Here is a 20,748-nt window from a genome sequence, read left to right on the forward strand (position 1 = left end):
TGCTCCTACAACTTACTGATAACATAGACCTGTTCATACATTTAATTATTATAACTACATGTACAATTGTGAAGTGTGCAGAGATTTTCTGTGAGAAACAGTCAAGTCAAGAAATAGTTAATCACCAGCCTATCTCCAGTACTTGTATCTCTCACCCAATTCTAAGCAATTTGAAAAATTGTCATATTTTAACAAGCAGATGACTTGGTCAATTTTAAACATTTTTAATATAAACAAAATGTAATTTACTGCAATATTTTAGAAGAAACATTCCTAGATTAATGGCATAGTGTTTTCTTCTTCAATTGAAACTTATTTGTGAAGAACATATTTTCTCTAAAATAAGAACATGTATTGAAGTCTTGAAATATTTTAGATTCTGAAATTTGACCATCCTCTAAACACCAATTTTAAAAAATCCTAAAGATACCATTATTTCTCTGTACTTTTTCAAATTTTGTTCAAAAGATCATAACTATAAGTATGTCAATTTTACAAGAAATCTGCAAGTAGACTTATTCCTATCAAATGTTATGTCAGTTATGGCTCTGAAACCCACGTCTGGCGTATTAAATTATAATCCTGGTACCTTTGATAACTATCTGACACAAAATAATGAATTTCTGTTATAGCAGTCTATATAGCTGAAACAAGAGGAATTTAAGAACAAAAGTCTTTTAATGGGATTTAGAATGATTTAAACTGCAAACAGTTACTGGAAACCAAAATTCTGAACAAGGATTAATTTATGTTAAATATTAACAGATGCCAAGCTATGAAGATTTGAAATTTCATAGTAAATCAGCCAGAAAGACATAATTTCTCTGAGAATTGAACAGAAGTGTATGGCCCACCTAATATATACAACTGAAATGTGCTATTATCATGAATTTTTATTATTTTCGTATTGGGTAGTTAACTACAACTAGCAATCAGAAATCATTTTTTTGTAGCATTCATAAAAAAGCTACTTATAAAAGCAAACCTAGGATTTATTTTTTATTAGAAAAATAAAATAGAATTTTTACCTCATATTAAAGAGAACAAAAATCTACAAAAAAAACTTGACACAGATTGAAATTAGCTGTTTCTGAATCCAATGCATTTTGGGTAATATTTTCAAAGCACTCAACAAAAATGTTGAAAACAATGGAATTCAACCCCAGTTGAGAGGTTATTTTCATTCCCAGAATCACTTATGCTATCACCCTTCAGTTTGTATAGGAGGCAATATTATATTTCACTGGTTCTGAAGAAAACTATTTTTTTTTTCACCCTATTCTCTTGTTTTTATCTGTTCTTTTTCTGATAATGAACTGACGACTGCCAAGTGATTGGCGCAATACAGCCAGAGCCTAGAACCAGACGAGAAAATGAAATAAAACATGATGCTGTTGACCAAGCTGAAATGAAGCCACATTGAGCGGCATGCTATTCACTGACCTTCTGTTCCTAATTTTTCATCCCCTGTGTGAGCAGTAAAGAAAAATATTTAGCAATCATACAAGACATTAAAGGGGTCATCTTTTTTGCATAATACAATTTTGGTTGAGCTAAGGGACATTGTTCACAACCAGTAGTGAAATAAAATATTTAAAGTAAAAAAAAAAAAAAAAAAAATTTTGGTCGATTTGAAAAATACTTTTTTTTTTTTAATAAAATGAGTTATAGATAGACTTTGTCACTTGGATTGATAGTTCATTTAATTTGAATGTGGCTTCCAGCTTCAGATTCATTGACACATCAAAACCATGTGAACCATTATCCAAGGGCCACTTCACTTACCTCAAAAACAGAAAGCTAAGGTAACAAAAGTTTTATCCATTTCAAATCTATGTCCATTAACTAGACATTGTATCTGTTAAAAGATGACCCCTAAAAACACAACTTAAAATGTCGCTGCGCTTATTGGTCACACTCATTATTTATTAATGATAATACATGTATCACTGAAACTTCTTGTATCCTGACAAGGCAAAATTTTATGCTGATTTGCTTTTTTTCAAATTTTGTTTGTTTATTTTTCTTATTAACAAATAAATACAGCATTGCATGTGCTTTTTCATGACAAAATAATGTAATGTACAATTAGGCTTTATTTTTCCAATGACTGTTTTTTCAAAGACCAAGATTGGATAAAGGAAGTTTCTATAATACAGTGCAGCCTCTTTTGGATTCTTGTAAAATTGAGATTTAAAAAAAAAAAAATTTTGCACTAGTTGCAATGAATCAATTGGATTATTTCAAATTTCATCAACATACCCTATAAAAATAAGGAGATGTGTAATGATTGACAAATTTTCAAATGAAGTTACCCTACAATATAAAGAAGGAGCACTGTACTATTGGTCCAGAAAGGACAAACAAGTAGTATTGTTATGACTTTAAATTAGTTTGTTCCTTATTATTTATGTTCAAAATGCTTAAAAACTGTATTAAAAATAGCCAATCTAAATATTTCATAAACACAGCTTTTTTAAAAAGCTTTCTGCAGCGTCTGATTAATCATTGTCATTTTCACTGCCTAATGAGTGAGAGACAAATACGATCTGATCAATAAGGAACACAATTATTGCATAACCTTAGAAAAAATACAGATATTATATGGAACTCAGGAAGTCACAAATTTGCTGCAACAAAAGCAAAATTAATTAAATACGTCAATGTTATGTTTTGCAGAAACATAAAATCAATGCAGCTAATATATTGACCAAATTGTATATAGGTCTGAAAGTTACTCAAGATAGCAGTTTTTATTGTGAATATTATGTAATTTTAAACTAATGGAAACAATATATAATGATAGATTGTATGAAAATATTTCCATTTATTTTGATAAAAACAAAAATTTCTCAAGACATCCTGATTATGTAACAGATCTTAAGACACCATGATTTTCTAGAATATTGTACTATCAGTACCTTGACAGCTGTTGCAAGCTATTATTGCAACTAACCCTTTGTAAAAAAAAAAGTTTAGACTTGTTTGTTTAAATGATCTCAATTGTATATATTTGAATAAACTTGACATACAATGTGTGAGTCTTCCATAGAAGACATGTGTCACCTGTTGTCTCCCAAAAGTATGATCAGAAAATTGCCATGCTTTAGTATGGGGAACCCCCAAACATCGCTTAGGTAAAAATTTACAATAGCAGATGCACAATTTCATGTTTTGTAGAAGAAACTAGTTTGGTTGAATTCTGTCCACCCATTTTCAAGGCGTTTATGTTTTTATAAAGAGTGACAGAGATGGTGATGACACGTGTTTAAAGAGCGATCCCTAGGTGTCACTAGCTATATTTGGACACTGCCAGGTGACATGTCGGGTGACACAAGTCATATATTGATGTAACTCATTATTGGACAGAATCTACATATTATCTAAATATTATTTGTAAAAAACTTGTAATGTACCACTACTCTAGTTAACTCTTATAATCTACAAGCATTAGCCTTTCAAAAAGGGCTAGCTGTCTCTTAGCTGATGAAAATGGAAAGTGCTCTCGCTTTGTAGATTTATTCATTTACTAGAATAGCCATGTGCATCAATCAACAAATTTTACCACACACGTGAGGTCACACGTTATGAAGTAGTATATATTGTTTAACGTTGTTGTTTACGAAACTCCGGAAGATTCGACTATTTATAGATAAAAGTTCACGCACTGACTGTCCATCGTTCAATTCTTAATATCGACTCCTAGGAGTCGATAACAATAAACATCAGAACCTGTTAACATTATTTCCTTCTTAACTAGAGAGCTCTTAAAATAAAAAAAGTTAATGTTTTACATACCATTGCAACTAAATTGTTACAAGATAGCTACATGCTTTTTGTCAAATTATAGTTTACTAAGTACTGATGTAATAACACTGAGAGGAATGCCTGACTCTTACTTCACAACAATTGACAATGTTTTGTAATCTAGCCTATTATAATGTAAGTCTATAATGAAGTAGGACAAAGTACTTTTACTGAATACTGGTTGACAGAGCCAAACTTTACTGAAAAAGCATCTCAAAATTCACAAACCATTAAGTTAAATAATTTTGGAGGAATTCAGTCAGACAGGGAAAACATAGAGAAACAAATCTGGCATTTAAATGACAGAACAGGCATCTGTTCATCTTGTTGCATTATTCTAATAAAATGAGAAACTAATTAAGAATATTTTAATGGATGTTTCAAAAAAAGTTTTACTAAGTTTGTGAAACCAGCAATTCCTAGACAGCAATCCCTATAAGATGGCTATACAAAACAATGTCTAATCATTCAAATTTGAACATTTCAATTTTGATAATGCAATGTCACTATGACAATGCATCATAAAAGGAAAATATACATTTTATAAAATCTGACAAGGAAAATTTATGTAGAATGATCAAAATTTCAGTCCATCTAATTGCTGCAGTAAACCTAACCTTTGAACTAGTGACCTCAAGATCTATAGTCCAGGCACATTACTCACAAAAAATTAGTGAAGATCTTTTTTTGGGCTCAAAAGATATTTTGTTTTCAGTCAATTTGTAGATATTTTTGTACCTTTGACCCACTGATCCAAGTTTCAATGGGGTTCATATTTAACAAATTTCAAACAATCAATGACTATCGTGACCTTGACATTTGATAATTTGACCTACTACTAATTTCAAAATTATTAGGGCCTTTATTTTTTTTTTAACCAATGAAGATATTTCAGTCTATCAATGGACCTCAAAATCAAAATAGAGGTCTTTTTCATCCCAAGGGACATTGTCAAACTGAGTTTGGTCAAAGCTGGACACAATTTGTCCAAAAGAGTTCAAAGTACAAAATTTCAAATTTAGCAATTCCCCCGAACTTCCATTTCCAGCATCTAAACTCTGACTTATATAATCTCTATCAAAACCAGTATGATAACTTTAATTTAAAACTAATTCAACTAAAGTCGAAGAGAAACAAATAAGCATACTGGTATGGCATTTAAGAAAACAACAAATCTATTATCAATACATTGACTTCAGTGCTCCTGGGATAACTAAGTTTGTTATAAAAGACTTTTGTTTTGTATCAATGATTGATGACACAACATTGTGTCTGTTCTTCTTACTGTAATCAATGCAGAGACGTTAAAATACAAAATAGTTTGCACACGGCACCTGTATGCTAAACTTGGTAGTTGCATGTCTGTTGTAATTAAGAATGATATTTATTTCATCTTCTAATAAAAGAAATAATAGATGTTTATTAATTACTGGCTGCAAACCAACTAAAAATACATATTATCAGGATTAATGTATTTAACATTAAAAAGATAGTTAACAATAATTACATGCATGGCAGTTAGTATGTCACTAGCATCCAATTGACTATTCTTTAGATTTCTACCACTAAGTGGAGACAGTTTGGGAGTTCAAACTAGTTCTACCCGTTAACCGCTATTCAAAACAATAATAGTCTGCTGTATATTCAAGCTAGAACTCCTTGGATCCTATCTATCAAAAATGTGTTAAATCAAACTTTTTATTTTGCATGTGCCTCAATGAATGAAAATCAATTACCATTTTAAGATCATTGTTTTATAAATATTTCAAAAAAGAAGAAAACTCATTGAAAAACGTCAAAATGCAGAGCGCACAGTGAGTCAAAACCAGTTTTGTCAAAAAACTTAGAAAACTGGTACAGATATGACCAAGGAATGTATTTTTCTGATGAAAAAATGTTATACAAAAATTACCTATCTGAAACTTTTTTATTATTCAAAATTGCTGAAGTGTGAAATATAGGTCAGTGGCTAAATTCTTCAAATCTACCATGAGATTGAATTGTGTGATAGGATAACTCATATGGTTTATTTTTTTTTGACAAACTTTATTCCGGGTTTGTGGTACAATGTACTGAAAAATCTTTGATGTATCATTATGGATTTCTTAAAAAAATAAACTGGACCGGAAAAAAAACAGATGAAAAATTCTAAAAACAACATCTGTGTAGAAACATTGCCAAACTATTTTAAAAGTCATTCCGTTTAACTATTGTTGTAGTAAGATATTGCTTCCAATTAACCAAGAAAACAAACAGGTAGAAATGATCTTTTGATCATACAACCTTGATAAAAGTGCAAACAAACAAAAAAGGTTGATACTATATCATTCGATCAGGTGACGTCAGAATAAAATTGGGCGATAAATGTTTTGCACACGGTACTATTATGACATTTGGTGTAAGGGACGATTCATACACTAATTAACATGTAAACATATAATTAACAAGTAAAGAAGACAAGTATATACCTCCTACAAGAAATACATCATAAAGGTTGCGGCAGAAACAAATTACTGCATCTTTTAATTTATTTATGTTTTTCAGCCTCTACATTAGAGATGTTTTATATGAATCATTGTCTAAGATTGTTCATTTATAAAAATGCACTCATTAATGCCAAATTTATTTATTTTTAAAGTCCTGCATGCAAATATATATATATAAATTTAGAAGACTTTGGCATGCATTTCTGATGTATCATTTCTTCCTAATCATCACAAAAAATAACAATTCAGCAAAACTATTTTAACTATTTGAATTAGATTCATTCCTTACGTTAAATGTTTGTTAAAATTTTCAAATTTGAACAGGCATACAGCAAATTTGAATGGAATGACAGTTGCCTGTATTTTGAACTAATTGAACAAATGAAATAATATTTTTCAGTTTAAAAATTTCTGAAATTTTATTCAAGATTACACTGTTTGACTCAGAAAACAAAGGTTTCTATAATCCACTATTGATTGCTATGTGCACTGTGTAAAAAAAGGATGCACTAGTCATTTCTCTGTCTGTCTGTCTGTTGGCACAAATTGCAACAAATAAAAAGTTCTATACATACACTTCATTATCATAATTCTTACAAGGCTTTTATATATTTCGTGAATCATGCATAATATTTACATATGCAAAATTATAATAGTTCATAGCACCTGATAGAAGTATAACTTTAATACAATCATTCTCTCTTTCTATATAATAGATGGTCTCTCCTTAACAAAACAATTCCACATAATCATAGCAAGATATACATGTATTGTCATTTTATAAACCATACATTTATATAACCACAATATAATAAAATATCTCAGGCTTTAATGTTAATTACCTCCCCTGAAAGGCTCTCCACATCCATCGCACCTAGCAGCAAATTTATTATCATGGCAGTCGGAACAGTAAATCTGATCATTCTTAGGAGCAAAAGCTTGGTCTACCAAGGACTTTCCACACTCACAGCATTTGAAACAGAATTCATGCCAATGGCGGTCTTTGTAGGACAAATCCTGAAATAGAAATATATATATATATAATTCGTCTTCATAGCAGCCCAACAATGTTAGATCTGTTTTTGTTCTTCCCTGGCCGGGATTTGAACTCATGCAACTGAGATATCAAAGCACCAAATTGCCTTGCACTGATGCGCTAGACAACTCGACCATCTAGGCTATATATATATATATGACAAAACACTAAGAATATACATTAAAATGGTCAATGAGACAGCAAGCCACGAAAGACAAGATAACAGAAATTTAAACATGTTAAGGTACCCAAGTAAGTGTAGTCACTGGACTTTATAAATGAAGGTTGTACAGTGACCTATAGTTGTTAACCTCTGGTAAATTCTGTTGTCTCATTAGCAATCATACCTCAAGTTATTATTTTAAAATTTGTTGTAAGATAAGTCTGCTAAAAATTAAAAAAAAAATGCAAAATATATTGTAAAATATCTGATCTTTAAATTAAAAAAAAAAACCTTTTTAAAATGTATTGCATGGAACTAAGCTATATGGCCCTTTATAGCTTTTTTTGTTCGGTGTGAGCCAAGGCTTTGTGTTGAAGGCCATACATTGACCTATAATGGTTTACTTTTATAAATTGTTATTCGGATGGAGAGTTGTCTCATTGGCACTCACACCACATCTTACTATATCTATATGTGCAAACCATTTAATTCATTGTTTAAGTGAAAGTCTATTCAGCAAGTAACAAAAATATAAGGGAGGTTATAAGCATTGTAAAACAACAGTAAATTTACACTACTTTAATCACATCATAAAACAAAGAGCCAATGTTTATGAAGAGAATTTGGCTATGAGAAGTACATAAACATATGTAAAGAAAGCCATTGATTATTGTGTTGTTAAACAAAATGGAAAGCAATTATAAACACTTCACTTTACCAGTAAACCAAAACTACTGAAAAATTCCAAGTTATTGCTTCAAAAACATCAAACAAATTGCTAAATCAGCGATTCAGATACCTGGAAAATTATCAATTTAGACAGATTTCAATGTTGTGATGAACAATTAAGTAGTAATTGTAAGTAATGATAACTGAAAACAGGTGATGAAAGCTGCATCAAAATACTGCCAATTATAATTACAGGAAAATATACACAGACTTTGATGGAAAAAAAAAGGTTTATGCTACAATGAAATGATTTTGAAAGAGCTGAATAACATAGACAAGCAGAGAGTTATTCATTTAAAATCACAAATAAAGTCAGCAATGATCAATTTCAGCTCAGAATAATGGTGTGAATACAAATGGGATACACATGTATGAGGCTGCAACCAAAAAAAAACCAAAAACATAAAAAAACACCTTCTAGTAGCTGTTTTGAAGGAGCCCATTAGTTATTAATGAGAATGTTATATAAATAAATCAAAGTACATAAATGTAGAAGTTAATTTCATGTGTCAGTAATTAACTGTCTTACATTTTGAAGGGAACAGTCTTTAACCCTTGAATGTTTATTTTTTCATGGGGCGTATTGCATCTAAGATTTTGAGTGATTCAATTTAATTGGAGAGTGTTTGTAGTAATCTGTAACAACAATATATTACCACATACAGGTAAATCTAAAGCACTTGTGTCATTTTTTGAGAATCTGTGAAATGTGAACTGTGAATTAAGCTTAAGAATTTTATACATCAATGGTATCAATCAGATTTCTTGACTTCTCAAATAACTCTGGCTCCTATAAAAGTTAAATACCAAATTGGATTGATTGATTTTGTTTAATATCGCCACCTCAGCACAAAAAATCTAAATCACAGCCAAATTGGAAAAGGTCTGTTTAAGCACAGAAATTACTAAGTACATGTATACTTTCATACAACCATATCAATAATCTTTATTATATAGCATCTTTATATCACCAGAGGGAAAAGGGATAACAAATTTCTTCATTCTTTTTTTTTATCACAAGACTCAAATCAAGATTACAGACAAAAGTTCTGATAGCACTTCCAATCAAGCACTTAACTGTCCCAAAACCACTTACTGCATATATACCAATAAATCTGATCTCCCAACAGTATGATGCCCTAACTTATGGAAGATTATACTATGATAACATTCCTTTACCACATTACCAAAACATCCACCTGTATGTATTACAGAATAGGATTTTTTTCTCTATTCATGGCCCCGTTGGAGTTTGAATATGTTTTCAGATTCCAATCTGTGATCCAAAATAAATGATTTACACATACAAGACTTGACCGGGAAATGAATTTATAGTTATATTTTCATGGGATGTTAGCTTATTTTTAGTGAGCTTTTCCCATCACTTGGCGTCTGTCGTCCGTCGTCGTTAACTTTTACAAAAATCTTCTCCTCTGAAACTACTGGGCCAAATTAAACCAAACTTGGCCACAATCATCATTGGGGTATCTAGTTTAAAAAATGTGTGGCGTGACCCGGCCAACCAACCAAGATGGCCGCCATGGCTAAAAATAGAACATAGGAGTAAAATGCAGTTTTTGGCTTATAACTCAAAAACCAAAGCATTTAGAGCAAATCTGACATGGGTTAAAAGTGTTTATCAGGTCAAGATCTATCTGGCCTGAAATTTTCAGATGAATCAGACAACCTGTTGTTGGGTTGCTGCCCCTGAATTGGTATTTTTAAGGAAATTGTGCTGTTTTTGGTTATTATCTTGAATATTATTATAGATAGAGATAAACTGTAAACAGCAATAACGTTCAGCAAAGTAAGATTTACAAATATGTCAACACAAATGAAATGGTCATATGACCCCTTTAGGAGTTATTGCCCTTTATAGTCAAATTTTAACCATTTTTTCGTAAATCTTAGTAATCTTTTACAAAAATCTTCTTCTCTGAAACTACTGGGCCAAATTAAACCAAACTTGGCCACAATCATCATTGGGGTATCTAGTTTTAAAAATGTGTGGCGTGACCAGCCTAACCAACCAAGATGGCCGCCATGGCTAAAAATAGAACATAGGGGTAAAATGCAGTTTTTGGCTTATAACTCAAAAACCAAAGCATTTAGAGCAAATCTGACATGGGTTAATTTGTCTATCAGGTCAAGATCTATTTGCCCTGATATTTTCACATGGATCGGACAACCCGTTGTTAGGTTACTGCCCTTAGTTGGTAATTTTAAGGAAATTTTGCCGTTTTTTGTTATTATCTTGAATATTATTATAGATAGAGATAAACTGTAAACAGCAATAATGTTCAGCAAAACAAGATCTACAATAAGTTTCCATGACCAAAATAGTCAATTGATCCCTTAAGGAGTTATTGCCCTTTATAGTTAATTTTTAGCATTTTTCATAAATTTTTGTAAATTTTTAGAAAATATTTTCCACTGTAATTACTGGGCCAAGTTCATTATAGATAGAGATAATTGTAGCAACAAGAATGTTCAGTAAAGTAAGATCTACAAACACATCACCATCACCAAAACACAATTATGTCATGAATTTATCTGTGTCCATTGTTTAATATGCACATAGACCAAGGTGAGCGACACAGGCTCTTGAGAGCCTCTAGTTTCATATAGAACAAAATTGCCAAAATAAATTCTGCCAAATAAAAGTGTACATCTCTTACATGAAAATTTTATGAACAAGTATGTCACATTGTCGTAAAAGTGACTTGAATTTGTTTAATTTCTGTTTGGTATGATGAATCCAATTTTACCTTTTATTTTCTGCTTCCATAAATATGAAAAATTGGGATGTGGGGTAGCATTTTGTTAAACTGAGTATGTGACATGTTAGATTAGGAATCTGGACACCAATGTGACAAAAATTTAATATCTAATCTTTTCTAAGTTACTTCCCTTTCTAACAAAGAAATCAAATGAAACTATATCATCTGCTAATATTTGTTTTTCCTGTGAATCCTGATGTTTAGACAACACATGCATAAATAAATATATTTTGTCTGATTTATTTTAAATGAAGAACCTAATTGGATGTTTTCCTCAACCATATTATGTCATTTCATTCAAACTTTCTCAAAAAACCACAAACATTTTGTGAGTTAACTGTGAAATATGATGGTCATATGTTTTATCTTATTTCCTATACAACATGTGATGAGTAATTTAGAATTTGATGAGCCATTAAATGAGTCAGACTCTGAAACTTATGAATTTTCTTTTCATCCTCTGTTCATATATAGTGGTACACACTGTATCTCAGCACTGTATACTGGTTATTCTGTGGCTTACACAGTGCTTTATTCCTTCTTTTGAGGATAACTGACTAAGTCACTATGCCAAAGTACAATGCACATATTCTTAGTGAAATACTGCATGTAATGTTCCTTTAATACTTCCAATTTTATAAATCAATATGAAGATACTTATTAAACTGTAATTATATAGTTTGGTTACAAATATGATTTTTCAACATACATTTAAGGAACAGTAAAGAATTGATGGATATCATTTCTTTATTATTATTATGACCTATTTCTTTAGGTTTTTTGGTTTTTTTTTTTAAACTTGAGACACTCAGAAATGTAATTGTTATTGAAATTTTTTTTTATTATAATTTCTTCTGCAAATTTTTAGTTTTTCGAGAACAAATTAGGTTGGTGGCAAATAATGTCAAATAAACATTCATATACCCGAAAATTGATTATTTTTTGGTGTTTAACGCCACTTTCAGCTATATCGAGGACAACCAGTTTTTCATTAGCTGCAATGCAGCCTGAGAAACAATACATTTACGTTGTTTGACCTAAGTAAACACTTTCTCGCTCTCTATACCAATCAGTAATGCACACTTGTAGTTAATTTGCAGACAAAACAAATGTTAATGATGTCCTATGAGCCAATAGTCTTGGATTATCATAGTTAATTTACAGACAAAACAAACGTTAATGATGTCCTATGAGCCAATAGTCTTGGATTATCATATTAGAAAGAGATACAGCATCTTTCATCTGGTAAAACCATCTAAACATCATCAATGAGCTTGAATGAGGAAATAAGTTTCCAGCTGTTTTTATCTTATCTTTTCCCCCATTAATATATTAGAAAGTGTGGTAATAATTAACCTAGAATGATGTCATATTGATGCTGAAGTGTGCTGAAATCACTTACAGTAAAACCTTGTAACATGGGAAATGCCATAATGGGCTTTCTATGTAATATTAGAAGTGGAGGATGGGTAGTCTTTGATTTCTTTGACAAGTTAGAATAACTTTCGTTTTGGGTTGGTTATGAATAATATGGTACAAAAACTGGCATTCATCTTTAATTATTGTGAAAATTGCGACAGGGTTATAATCGCAATGATTTAAACTCACATTTTGATTTTTTTATATGAATGAACAGGATTTTTCTAAATATCACAAAAATTTAAATTGCATTTTAGTCTTAAATGACAATTTCGCAATAATAAATGCACGCAATAATTTCTCAATTTACAGTATATTTTGTAAACACTAGAGTATTCTTAACAAAGGTCTAATTATTATCTTTTAAGACAATTAGATCATTATTTTATTCCTGACATTGTTTGGGTACACTATTGGTGTGTTATTGATTCATTATATAATTTGTCATTTTGAAGCCTAGGAATTCAAAACATTTGAGACTTTAGAATGTGAAGGATTTGGCATAGTTTATAATTCAAAACATAAAAGTGTTTTACTTGTGTGTATAAAAAGTCTTTCTGAATGTTAAATGCTGTTTTCCTGCCAGTGATGATCAGTGATTACACCCTATTGCATAACATACTGACACATTATATGCCATTAGACTATCTGACATCATTCCCATAGTAAACAAATCGACAAGTCTTGTTTATTGTTACAAAACCTCTGATTGCATGATTCTTTCTTACTTGACCTTTTGAATATTAAAAGAAATAATGCAAAAAATGTGTGTTAAATGTGATAAATTTGATGCACATTACTTTTGTGTTCCTAAAGATATATTTGATGTATTTAATATGCTCCAACTTTCAGTACAGCATATATATATATATATACATATACATGTAAAAATAACTAAAAATTGTGTTTCATGCAGCCTGTTAGTATCTAATAAGATAATGACCTTTATCAAGGACAGACTCCAGGGAAACATGCAACAGACACTTATATATATATAACAGACACTTATATATATATATATATATATATATATATATATATATATATGGTAAATAATTCAAAGCTTTCCTGTAAAAATATGATTACCATATGAAATATGCATATATAGAAAGCTTATATCTGCAGCTTTGTAACAGTGAAGGAGACACCAATCTGGGGAAGTTACAGAAGAATCAATAATATGGTTGTTTAACAGTTCATTATTGTTGTTAAAATTCAAAAAGTAACCAGATGGATGTTCTAAGACAAGGACTATAACTCTGCACAAAATCATCAGACTGGAACAAAATTTGAACATGATCTGTAACTTGCCATCATGAAACAATATAACAAATATGAAATCAAATCTTTAAACATGAAGAAAAAAAGTTTGGAAAACTGATTTGCAGGTCTGCCCGATGGACAGACAGACAGACTTCGACTTCATCCATAGGGGACTAATAAGTATTTACCGTTGATGCTTAAGGTAGTGAACATTTTGAACCATCACATCTTAGACTGATGAACAAACGTGAAAAATATTTTAAAAGAAGCAGAAAATCAAATATGTAAGAAAGAAGTGATTAAAAGGGCCCATACCTTGTAATCTGGACCAATAGCTTTTTTGCACTCTTCACAGTTATGTGCAAACTGTTCCTGGTAACAGGGAATACAGTATGGTTGTTCTTCCTTCAGTATGTATCGGCAGGCAACCAGTTTCTTGTCACAGTGGTGGCAGGCAAGATGATCTTTGTGGAAATTCTGGTCCATGGCTTTAGTGTATTCCCCCGAAAATATAAGCTGAAATGAAAAAAAAATAACTGTAAAACTGGATAAAAATCCATATTTGAAACAATCTTTAATTAAGTATCAAAATGAAAGAATAACTTTCCATAAATTAGATGTACACACTTCTAAGTAATTCTGTTAATTCAGCTAGCAAAAAGTGCTAGATATTATAACAAAGCTGAGTCAATTCCATGAAATCTAGCACCCATTTCGGCATGTAATAACCTCAGCGTCAGCTTCTTTATTCAATTTGCAGCCTATTTTGATTTATGTTTAACATATAACCTTATCTTCATCAATCCTATTACTTGTTACAACTGATTCTATAAAAGGATAAATTACACCATTTTGATATCCTCCACAGCGATGTGTCTGACAGAGCAATAATCCAGTCCTGCGTTATGTACATACACAATTAAATACAATCCTTTCGGAAGTCAGATTATTTGAGTAACTCAATTCCTTTTAAGATAGAATGAGTATTAACTTATCGGAACTTATTTTACTGATAAATACCCATCTTCATTAAATTTTTGGCAATTTATTACATAACACAGAAACTTGATCACAATATTTTTCATTTAAATCCTTGTTTGAATATGATGCATTTTCCGTAATTTGAGATAATAACTACAAATCTGATATATTATATAAGCAATAACATAAGTACATAATTGACCCTAATATGACCGAAGACGGTCTACATGTTCTGCACAAATAAAACTATTACTTAATCTTTTACGAGCACAATTCTTGATGACATTTACAGCGATTCTGACAATGTTACATCCTCAGCATTGATAAAATAGATCAGATAATAAATTTCTATTGATCTAAAAAAAAAGACATCACAACAAACGAATAACTCGTCTATTTTATAATTTCTCTAAGCATATCATCATTATTCAAAATTAACCTTAACCAGCAATTCTCAGCGGTAAACTTTAACATTTGAAGAAAACTCTATAGGTAATGAAATTATGTTAGAAAATATAACATAAAATCTACACAATATCGATTTGATTTATTAAGCTCAATTAAAATGTTGTTACAGTATCTGCTAAAAGATGTCAAATAAACTGTTAAAAAATGTCAAGCAATTCATCTGTATATACTATATTTTTTTTCTTATTTTCCCTATATATTATATTTAAAAAAATAGATATAAGAATATGAGTGCCACTGAGATTGCTTTCCATCCAAGTCACAATTTGTAAAAGTAAACCATTATATTGTCTAAGTACCGCATTTAACATAGAGTCTTGGCTGAGACACACTGAACAGCAAAAGTTTGCTTAAAAAGAAAGACACATTGACTGTTTGAAACTTTCATGACTAGATCAAAGATCAGTCAGTAAATTGATTACAGTAACTTAAATTAAGAATATGGATCCATTTAACACCTGATGCCCCCTTACAATATCACAGTTCAATGTTCTAAGGCCATACTTTTGACCTTTAACGGTTTACTTATACAAATTTTGACTTGGATGGAGATTTGTCTTGTTGGGACTCATACCACAGCTTCCCTATATCTTTTTGTTAAAAGCAAAAACCTAAGGCGTAAAATTTCATGGGGACCAAATTTCGTAGATTGAGGAAAAATTGCATACTTGTGGATATTCAATTTCATGGTTTCAAAAAAGTCTTCAGTCATTCATGTTATTCCTTTAACATTTGAATTCATGGTTCCGCTTTTCCCACGAAAATTTGGAACCCAATGAATAAACGAATATTAAAGAATCTACAGTGATGAGCATGTGTTCTAAGGTTCAAGTTGATGTGGTCACAACTACCTAAAACCAAAAGTTTAATCGGATAATTATACAGACGACATTTTTTTGGCATTTAACAACACTTTCAACACTTATTGATTATAACTGGCAGCCAGTTCTTATTGATGCAGGAAGCTGGTATGCTTGGAGAGACATTAAAAACCAGTTTCCAAACATCATTCCACATAAACATGTTCTGTTGTAGGATTGAAAACTGATTCCCTTAGGAATTTAATTCCAGAAACATATGCCCTATCAGAGGAAGGTGGGGTGGGGTCCAGCCATTAATAAAAGAAGGGGGGTTTCTCACCAAGGATAAAGGGGGTTCCAACTTTATGTTCCTATTAAAATGGATTGATCGTCCAAAAAAGGGAGTGGTGGGTTCCAACCCATGGACCCCCTGGATCAGCCACTGTGTCCTATACACATAATTATCGGTATCATACTTTATTTTATCAACACTTAAAATACAACAAGCGATAGCCTTTCAAAAAGTGCTATATTCGACTCTTAGCTGATGAAAATGGAAAGTGCTCTCGCTTTGTAGATTAATCCATTTACTAGAATAGCCACGTGCATCAATCAACAAATTTTACCACACACGTGAGGTCACACGTTATGAAGTAGTATCGTTTAACGTTGTTGTTTACTCCAGAAGATTCATCTATTTATAGATAAAAGTTACCTGTGTAAAATCTAATTGCTAAAAAAAGAGACGACAAATCCGATACTCTACCGGATTGAAGGACATTTACTAGGCTTGGATTGTTCTAACCAATCAATAAATTTTGATTATTCACGTCTCGTAATATCTTCCAATCAGGTAGCAAGAAAAATTCACGCCCTAAGTGTCCATCGTTCAATTCTTAATATCGACTCCTAGGAGTCGATAACTATCCATTCATCAAGTCAGCCTGTTATATGTTATATAATGTACACAGAGGAACATTAGGTAATATCATTAGTTGACTGATCTTATAGACTCAATAAAATCAATGAGACAGATAATTCAGATATATCACCAGGATACAAACTACAAAACTTATTCAGTCTCAAACACAAATTGTTTTATTGGACATAGTTCTATATAGACATCAATCAAACCAACTATTGAGTTCATTAGCTAACTTTACATTAGGCGTTAGGGTGGTGACCAGGCCCCCCCCCCCCCTTTTTGTTGGAAAAATTTGGTTGATTATATAGGGAATCACTGAAGCTTGACTGAAGCCCCCTTCTAGGTCAGTTATTGTCCCCTTTCCCCTTTTATAAAAGTTTTGGATCTGCCAATGTTTACTATGTAAATCCACATGGCCTTGTTAATTTATTACAAACTCAATTGGTCAAAAAGACGCTTATTCCAGTAACAACATCAAGTAATTTCAGTATCAAATATTCAAGTCTTCTATTTATTCTTTTCTGTTTCAGGAATATGTTCATTGAAGGTAAACAAGAGTGCACACACTGAAATGTCTCGCCTTCTTTACTAATCATTGATATTAGTTGATACTCCTAAATATAAAGCTTTATTATGACTGTTACATAAACTTAACATTAACCAAGAAAACTAAACATTGATCAATGAACCATGAAAATGAGGTCAAGGTCAGATGAACCATATGCCAGGCAGACATGTACAGCTAACAATGCTTCCATACAATAAATATAGTTGACCTATTGCTTGTAGTTTAAGAAAATAGACCAAAACACAAAACTTAACACTGAGCAATAAACCGTGAAAACCAGGTCAAGGTCAAATAAAACCTGCACGACTGACATATAGATCATAAAATATTTCCATACACCAAATAAAGTTGACCTATGACATATAGTATTAGATAAAAAGACCAAAACTCAAAAACTTAACTTTGACCACTGAACCATGAAAATGAGGTCAAGGTCAGATGACATCTGCCCGCTAGACATGTACACCTTACAATCATGCCATACAACAAATAAAGTATACCTATTGCATAAAGTATGAGAAAAACAGACCAAAATACAAAAACTTAACTATAACCACTGAACCATGAAAATGAGGTCAAGGTCAGATGACACCTGCCAGTTGGACATGTACACCTTACAGTCCTTCCATACACTGAATATACTAGACCTATTGCTTATAGTATCTGAGATATGGACTTGACCACCAAAACTTAACCTTGTTCACTGATCCATGAAATGAGGTTGAGGTCAAGTGATAACTGTCTGACGGGCATGAGGACCTTGCAAGGTACGCACTTACTAAATATAGTTATCCTATTACTTATAGTAAGAGAGAATTTAACATTACAAAAAATCTGAACTTTTTTTTCAAGTGGTCACTGAACCATGAAAATGAGGTCAAGGACAATGGACATGTGGCTGACGGAAACTTCGTAACATGAGGCATCTATATACAAAATATGAAGCACCCAGGTCTTCCACCTTCTAAAATATATAGCTTATAAGAAGTGAGCTAACACCGCCGCCGCCGGATCACTATCCCTATGTCGAGCTTTCTGCAACAAAAGTTGCAGGCTCGACAAAAACTAAATCCAATTGATCAATAAAAGAAATTTTTCCATCTAAATTTTCATTGATGTAGGTAATTTTGGATGACATATTGGATATGATTTCTTAGTTTTAACGCCACTTTATAGCACCATATTTTGGCGGTTTTGTGGTGGCCAGTTTTCATTGGTGGAGGAAGCCGGAGAGCCCAGAGAAAACCAAGACCTTCAATAGGAAAACTGACAATCCTAGTCAATTAAGATTGATGTTGAGTGCACTTGCACCAACTGAGTTTAAACTTAAAACTTCAGTGTTGACTGGCTAGTGATTACAGTAGCAACTACTTCGACCACTTAGCCACTGAGACCCTGGACGCAGATTGGATGATAAGATACTATGTTCCTACAGGCCAACTTAAAATGGGATACAGAAAACTAATGTTAAATGATTGAGAACAGTGAACTTAAATCCCTCTTCAATCCTTTTAATCAAATAATATCATTTGATCCATATCACATTTATCATCTTATTATCAGTAAATATTTGGTAAAACAATTATATAAAACTACAACTTAAAGTAAATAAATTAGCTAAACATTATTAGAAAGATTAAACAAACACATACTTTCACTACGGATGGCAAACTATGAGGATTATCTTGGGATTACACAGCTGACAAAGATCTAGAGTCATTAATAGATCATTGCCTCATCAATCTCAGTCCATGCCCCCCTCCAAGTTCATTTATTTTGTAGGTACCAATTTTTCATGGATTGGAAAAATTTGTATTTTCCAGGATACCTTATTTTCAGGTTTTAACAAATTCTGCATATAAGCCTTCAGGAAATGTGCATTAATCGAACTGTTTAATTTGTGGTAATAAACCCACAACATACACTAAAATTAATATCCCATGAGTAATAATGATTTCCCAGTATATAATTACAGAAAAATCAGTTATTTCTAAATGAAGTTACACATACAAATTGTACATCGAGTAAAAAAAGATTAGGGAGTAAACATTATAAAGACAGCAACCTAACACAAATCACCAACAAAATGAGTCCTTAAATGCAGAAAAGACAGACACATTTTACAACTATGTTACAGGTGTGACAATTCTTATGCCTTGAAACCATGAAAAGGTGTCAATGACAATATTTCAAATCATTAAAAATTATACCATCCCGCCATGATCCGGACCAGGAAGTAAGACATTCAATCTGATCCAATCCTTAAGGGTCCACTTTAATAAACAGAACACAACAAGGAGGTAAAATATAACCCCCTTAAGCATATTCATATTCTTAGTGTAAAGTAAGCATAAATTTCTAACAGCAAAAATACATCACAGATTCTTAACAGTGTCCATCTAAATGAAACTTATATACAAAACAGTAACCCTTAGCAATTATGAACAAAAATAAAATGAGGGAAAGTCCATAAAATTTAGTTAATTCGTTTTTAACCAAACCTGCGGTTCAGGTGTGCTATTTACCTGTACTTGTCCCACTCAGAACCATGTAAAAACAAAAATGTAATTTATCAGAAAATTTATAAACAATAATTTACAGTGTAAACAATCAGCTTTACAATAAAAACAGCCATTAGTTTCAACATTAATTACATTTTTAACATTTAACAAATTGTTTTTTTCAACTGTATGTATAATTTTTCAGACATTTTTTCAAATCTATAATCTTCATCTGATTCTACAACATTAATGAAACCAGAATACAATTAATTAACAAATAGACAAAAAATCTTCTCACCTGTAATTTGAGATAATGAAGAAACCAAGATGCTGAGGATAATAAAGAGAAATCTCCATAATTTCTATATAAGTAAGATCTGTAAAGTTTAGGGAAGTGTGCAAAACTGTGTGCAAACTATTCCTCCACAAAATAGTGAGAGTAAACAGTAACATTCTTTATGATAAATCTTCATAATCAATCAGACAGATTAATCTGACTGCAGAACTTCTGCATATCTCTAAGGTTAGTTGTCGCTAATATTTAGTGCAGTTTATTTAGAAGGTCAGATGCTACTGCTAAAGGACATACTTCTTTTACTTACTGATTGTGGTTTAGATTCATATCCAGTGGCAAATATTTCAGATGTTACTGCTATCATTCTTAAACATATACTAACTGATTGAGGTTTGATTCATATCCAGTGGTCAAATATTTCATATGTTACTGCTATAGAACATCCTTCTTAAACATATACTGATTTTGGTTTGATTCATATCCAGTGGTCAAATATTTCAGATGCTACTGCTGACGGAAATCTTTCC

The 20,748-nt window shown here is 31.5% G+C and overlaps 1 protein-coding gene across 3 annotated transcripts in view; it reads right to left on the reverse strand.

Moving 5' to 3' along the window:
* The window catches only part of LOC143047644 (testin-like), an 81,561-nt gene that overhangs the window by 7,645 nt on the left and 53,168 nt on the right, over nucleotides 1-20,748 (reverse strand). For 2 of the 3 annotated variants that reach the window (XM_076220829.1, XM_076220827.1), the window contains 3 exons: nucleotides 13,999-14,199; nucleotides 7,136-7,310; nucleotides 1,444-1,467 (listed from right to left, as the gene is read on the reverse strand). In XM_076220829.1, the coding sequence (XP_076076944.1) occupies nucleotides 1,444-1,467; nucleotides 7,136-7,310; nucleotides 13,999-14,199 (400 nt within the window). The remainder of the gene's footprint in view (nucleotides 1-1,443; nucleotides 1,468-7,135; nucleotides 7,311-13,998; nucleotides 14,200-20,748) is intronic. The other variant, XM_076220828.1, reaches the window with a different exon arrangement.

This window comes from Mytilus galloprovincialis, chromosome 10 (assembly GCF_965363235.1).
Source record: "Mytilus galloprovincialis chromosome 10, xbMytGall1.hap1.1, whole genome shotgun sequence".
Lineage (NCBI taxonomy): Eukaryota > Metazoa > Mollusca > Bivalvia > Mytilida > Mytilidae > Mytilus > Mytilus galloprovincialis.